Source organism: Anopheles nili, chromosome 2, assembly GCF_943737925.1.
Source record: "Anopheles nili chromosome 2, idAnoNiliSN_F5_01, whole genome shotgun sequence".
Lineage (NCBI taxonomy): Eukaryota > Metazoa > Arthropoda > Insecta > Diptera > Culicidae > Anopheles > Anopheles nili.
The window spans coordinates 47022350-47028568 of NC_071291.1; the positions used below are offsets into that span (position 1 = coordinate 47022350).

The 6219-nt window shown below is 40.3% G+C and overlaps 1 protein-coding gene across 1 annotated transcript; it reads left to right on the plus strand.

Annotated features, from left to right (window-relative positions):
• Positions 1–2404: 2404 nt before the first annotated feature.
• On the plus strand, positions 2405–4706 carry LOC128724531 (putative defense protein 3). The gene is made up of 3 exons (XM_053818259.1): positions 2405–2841; positions 3775–3841; positions 4674–4706. Exons 1-3 carry the CDS (start codon positions 2405–2407, stop codon positions 4704–4706), a joined length of 537 nt encoding a protein of 178 aa, XP_053674234.1.
• Positions 4707–6219: the final 1513 nt, after the last annotated feature.

Genomic DNA, 6219 nt, shown 5'->3' on the forward strand with positions numbered 1-6219 from the left:
CCGGACGGTGTCTGAATGTGGCCGACGGCAACAAACTAGCCGCAAATTGACCTGGTGATCGTTCGCAATCTGTCTGCCGGGAAAGAGATGAGCCTGTTCTAACCGGTTTGCGAAAGACGAGCAGTAACGATGACGGTGGCAGCGAAGAAGACCCGTTTGTCAACGAGCCAACCAAAGGGAGTACTTGAGCAAAAGGCGGAAAAGGCGAGGTCACACGGCGCGCAAACATCGGTCTCCACCGACGTTATGCATATTCGCCTCACGAAAGTTCCTGCATATTGCCCTGTTCATGCTGGCTCTCTCTTGCACGCCGCCAAGTGCTCGTCCAGTCTCGCTTATCAGTCATTGTCGACGGTTGGTATTCACTTTCAAGATTTCTCGCTGGTACTGGTACCCGCCAAACATGACGCGGTGGTTTGTTTTGCTCCCAGTTGATGACGAAGAAGAGCGATAACGGCCGGAACGGGGCATCCTTGCAGTGTAAAAATCTGGCCGCTTGCTCTTCGCCGTTGCATTGTAACTCAATCCCACACGCAGACTTAAAGGGGATCACGGCCTTGTTAAATGGCAACGGTCGTAAATACCGCCCCACGGTTTTGACTGATCGCTACCTATGTAAACGCCCGTGACAACAGCATGTGATGTGCTCTGTACCAATCATAAGCAAACAACTACGGAGATTAACTTGGGCGCGCCAGGAATGGATTGTCGGCCATCGATGTTGTTACATTTTACAAGCCTTACGACGCACCCGGAGAGCAACTGATCGAAGGAACGAACTGGAATTATTTTCGCTGCACCGGTTTTACAGCTCGTATCAGAAGGTTCCAGCAAACAATACCAAATTAGGTATGTGTGTCATTACATTGTTTCATTCGTGTTTTTTCAATTGCCAGGAAATGTTAAATTCGACAATACGTTTCAAATGTGCACTGCAAATTAGTCACCATCGATTAAGCCGTGTTGCACAACTACCATAAAGGGCGATAATCTATTATGTATGTGGACAAGAACGATATTTTAATCTCGATCCACCGTAGCTGTATCCTTAAAACAAAAAAGAACGATTTATTAAGTACCTACTTTACCTACCTTTTTACGTATGTAGCAAACTCGAAGGAATTAGAATTCTGTTGAAATCGTAAGATAAACGACAAACGGCTTGTACTGAACTTCTAAAAAATCATGAATAATATATAAAAAACCGATTGAACTATATTGTTGAAGTATAGAAACATTTCGAATTTAAAATATGAAACAATTTTTAAAAAAGCTGCACATATGTGTCATCTTCCGTGAAAAATGATTTAATTGTTCTTATGGTAAAAAAATCTAAAATATCCTGAAAAAGCCTATTTTTGAAGCAAAAGCTTTTGCCAACAAGGAACAATAGAAACATGTAGCATAAAATAACATAGAACAAAAACATTTGCATCGAGAGGCACGCTCTTGAAGTTAGTTTGAAAACTATTCGATAAAACGGGGGCTTTTATGTTTCACAGAACATTGAAATCAATAAAGTTCATCACCTTTTCGAGTTTTAGATTATTCATAACCGATAGCATTTCCGATCAAGAAGTATTGATTTCTCCACAATACTTCTTGATCGTTGCTTCACCAATGGCTGTCGCAGGTTCAACGGTAGTCAAAACAAATCACAGACCTCGCTAGCAATATGCCTTTGACCTCTGCAATCACCGTTCGTCCATGAGTTGTAAAATGTAATATAACATCCATTCGTACAGTGTGTAGCATTTTCTCCTCCAAGCTGAACCTTGTACCAGAGAGAGAGAGAGAGAGAAAGAGAGAAAAAAAATGTTTCGAACCGGCTCAATAAAAACCGTTCAGCGGTGGATGGAAACACAAGAGTCGAGCCGACAGGCTTGAAGGTTAATAAGTTACCCCTAAGTCGCGCGATCATGAAAGTGGGCGAAAGATTTACCCTGAAGCTCTGCAGGTGATGCCGGTTCTCTACCGCTCCATGCACGCTTATGGCATGGACGGCGAAGCAATGATTGCACTTTTCTGCGTTTCATTCACCATCTCGCATGTGCGTGCTTTTGGGGTTAGGCGCAGCATAACCATTTGCCCCCACCGTATTGTGGGCATTGTGGGGCGCAATCATTCGACGGAAAGGCTTAAGTGTAGTACAACGTAGCGTCCAATGGCAAAATGAATCTCCCACCTTTTTTGAGGCGTGAAGACATGAGAAGGTTTCCCCCTTCTTGTGACATGGAAACCCGCAGAGGTTCGAGAAGGAGTCAAACTAGTAGATATAAAAGAAGTAGGAATAGATTTTTTGACCGTTTAGTTCGCGATCGTTTCATTCGCTTAGAGTTGCTTTCCAGCACGTTGAGTATTTACGGTAGTGCAAAAAAAAAGGTAATTCCCTCAGCCACATAAAATGAATGTTCGAATTCGAAGCTCCTGGATAGCCGGTGTTGCCTGTGTGATGGCAATTGTTCCTATTGCGATGGGTTTTCCCGACGGAGCTCCGGCGGACACGTGCGTGAAAAGTCGCACCAATGAGCCAAACCATGGCGCGGCACGCACCCAAAGCCAAGCCTCGTTACCCTATCAGGTTACGGCGAGTGGAAACGCGTACGGACCTGGCACACAGATCCAGGTCACTATTGATGGGCGTCAGGATGTGTTCCGGGGATTTTTCCTGCAGGCACGGGATGCGCAAACAAACGAGTGGATCGGTTCCTGGTATGAGACGCCGAATACGAAAACCATTCCGGAGTGTTCTTCGGTAACGCACGCGGACAATCGCGATAAGCAACAGGCCACGTTTGTTTGGCAAGCTCCTCGCGATCGGCAAGGGCAGGTTTACTTCACGTAAGTGTTGGGTATCGTCTAAAATCCTGTGTCCAAGCATCGTTAGATCCGGGGTTTGGTTTAAAACACGGCGACATGTTTTTCACATGGTTTAACCAGAAACGGTTCTATTTGGTGCCATTTATGGCTAGCGTGTTTTGATTTTTTGCCTAGAAGTTGAAGGGATATATGAGTAAATTATGTTCGAGCTTACTGTCCACCTTATTTAAACCCATAAACTACAAACGACATAAGCGGATCGTAAGAGGTGCGTCTGGTAGGGGGAGAGAGCGGTCATTGAGTGTTTAATGGCAGGTTAATTCAGGTCAAATGGAAAAAAGCGTTAAAATACTTTCAATCAGCAACCGAACCGGTTCAGCAAAGTAGTTAAGTGTTCTGAACATTAGCATTTGAATATAAAACTAATAATAACGTTAGCTATAGCATTTTTTTTTGCGGTAGAATATGAAGTATCAGATGGAGAAATGTTGTATTCTGTTATTAATATTATTATTATTTATTTAGGGACGAACATGCCGTATCCAGATTTGTATAATTGTTTCTGAACTGAAAGGCATTTCTTCCCAAAAAATGATGTACTTTGAAAAGCATGTGTTCATATGCTTGGCGAGTTGAAGCTTAGATAGTTCTTCGATGGTTATATAATCCATTTGTTGCATCTAGATCCATAAAAAAATAACCTACTTCCATAAACATCCCGAGTAGAAAGTGATGAGAACTGTCGAACGAACCGGTTTTTGCTTGTGCAACCATAAATTGACCTCGTTGAAAGCGGCCTTTGTGTTAATGTGATGCTTTCGTGTTAATGTGAATGTACATGTTGAAAAACGCTTAGAATAGAGCAAATAATCACTCAAAAGAAAGGGAATTCAATTGAAACAGCTTTGTTAGGTACTTAAATATAAATTAACGTTCTTCTTTGCTTGTTTACAGCGGCACGATTGTAAAGAACTATGGTACGTTCTGGTCTAGCGTGATTGCGGCTGTACCACAAACGCCAGCTCATCATCTCTAAACGGATTTCTGTAAATTAACTTTCCAGAAATATAAACCAACGTTGTAAATAAAGAATTCTACAAAATTCTCCTATGTTGTATTTGATTAAACTACTCCTAAATAATGATATTTCTAGCAACGTGTTTGCTTTTTAACACTAAGAAAACTTTTATATACACATTCAAAAGTCTAATAAGTCCTGCTGATAAATCTAATAAATAGCATTTTATGAGTCAATAACATTTTTAATTGATTAAATTTTTATGCTGTGAAAAACAATTACTAAAACAACCATCAACTCAAATGAAACCAGTTACTAACCTCCACAAAACATCATTTGAGAATTTGCATTTGCTTGATTGTTCTTCATCGATACTCAGTATACATACTGATACACAACATTTATGACAAGCATTAGAACAAAAAAGTTCTGATGGCTCAGATGACCAAATCACCTTGCGCTCTTACCTATCTTGCGCTACTACTGATGAGTGGTATTAGTCTGCTGGAAAAGACCCGCTCGCGATTGAGCACCGTTATTTGGGCCTGTCACTATACTTCTGTCTATGAGAGCAATCTGAAAGGACTTCACGTGGTGGGTCATCCGGTTCCATTTAATAAAGCGAGCAACCCACTGAATCTTGATGAGTCTAATTAGCTGCACGATCGTTAAGACTCATCGAGCCTAGTAGCAGATCGAGTTTGTCACTGTAGCGGCTTCTCCTTTATCTTGTTACACATACGGGGCTAAAATTCTTCTGATCATTTTCCTCTTTAGATCTTTGGACAAAGTGTGTATCTCCGGGGTATATTGGAACTATAAATGTCTCGTGTAGCTACAGCTTCAGTTGTTGCAACAGGTTTTTTAAGTGGAGAAGTTTCCTCATGGTGTAGTACCATCGACTCTCTGCCAGCGCTTTAGAGTATATTTCATTATAAATATCTTTGTCGATACTAATTCTTGACACATGATAGGGGAAGTTTTGGACTACTTCAAAATGGTTGCACCTCGACGTATCTCTACGTCCGCCCTGAGTAGATTCGCAGGTTGTGAATTGATTATAATTATTAGAGATATATAATGAAAAGAATATGTTGATGATTGAAGAAAGGATATATGGTATTATAGTTGAAGGAGAATGGTATAGATTAATAGAAAAAAATGTTGTGGATATGTTGCGGACGTGGAAAAGACACGAAGCATAAAGAAGGATTTGTAGGATAGATGGAAGGCGAGTAATACTGCTCACTTCTCACTTCTGATATCTCACGTCATACAGTTCACTGCTAACGTCTCATTTTGAGTGTCTCATTTTTGGTATACTACTGCTCACTGTTCACTTCTCGGACGCTCACCTTTAAAATACTCGCTCAAAATACAAATGTTGATCCATATGCATATTGTTGCTTTATAATCATACTTTTTTTTGTATCTGTAGTTTCAAATACAGAAAATGGTAAAGTATATATGTGATAAGCGTGTTACCTCACCAATCAAGTAGTCCATGAGCTGTATGTGACTAAGACATACTACAGATGAATTTAGTATGAGGCTAGTTGAAAAGACTATGAATAGAAGTATATGACGTTGTCATGGGATAAGCGAGAAATGAAATTTAGATGGTGGTAAAAACAGCTAGTAAAAAGTGATCATCACTTTAAGTGGCTTGCTTAAGATTAAACGGATGACGGATAGAATAAATGCCAGAATATCAGAGATAGAGTGAGGTGAATGATATATTTATTGTAGCGATACGTTGAAGGACAAAGACAAGAGACAAGCGTGTCGATGGAAGACGAATTAGATAAATTAGATGAATGGTATAACAGATCGCAAACGCTTATTCGTTCACATTTCTTTATGAGCATTACAACACTATTCTTGATGTTACTCTAACCTAGAAAACTCATGTTACAAACAATCTTGCTCTCTCAATTTTCACTTTACTACTGTTACATGTCAATTTCATCTGTTCATCGGGGCTTTTGTCCCGAGCCAACACTCTCAGGTTAGCGGTGTTCATCATATTTGTCTCTTTTACTTATTACAACCCTTTTACTTTCGCACTTTATCAAGTTTAGATGCTATCTGTTACTCTTATTATTTATGTAAATAATCCGCTCGTGAGGAACAAATCATCGGGTTTAAATGATAGCAATTATGAATTTGTGTAATTAGGATGTTTCCTGTACAAGTTTAATAGTTGTCGATGTGTAAGTATAGATATGGCAAAAGGTGTTAGCCTATTGATAGGATCAGTATTTGCAGGATCAGTACTGGAATTGCGATACGAAATGCAAGAAGTTGTTGCCACGGTCAAATACTAGATAAAACATGAATTAGTCAGTGAACCGGACACTAGGTGGCGCTCGCATGACCTA

Bases quoted from the DNA above. Each gene is read 5' to 3' on its own strand.
- LOC128724531 (XM_053818259.1), top strand. From the start codon at position 2,405: ATGAATGTTCGAATTCGAAGCTCCTGGATAGCCGGTGTTGCCTGTGTG. The intron at 2,842-3,774 runs GTAAGTGTTGGG...GCTTGTTTACAG, and splicing joins CAAGGGCAGGTTTACTTCAC to CGGCACGATTGTAAAGAACT. The intron at 3,842-4,673 runs GCTCATCATCTC...TGTCTCGTGTAG, and splicing joins CGGCTGTACCACAAACGCCA to CTACAGCTTCAGTTGTTGCA.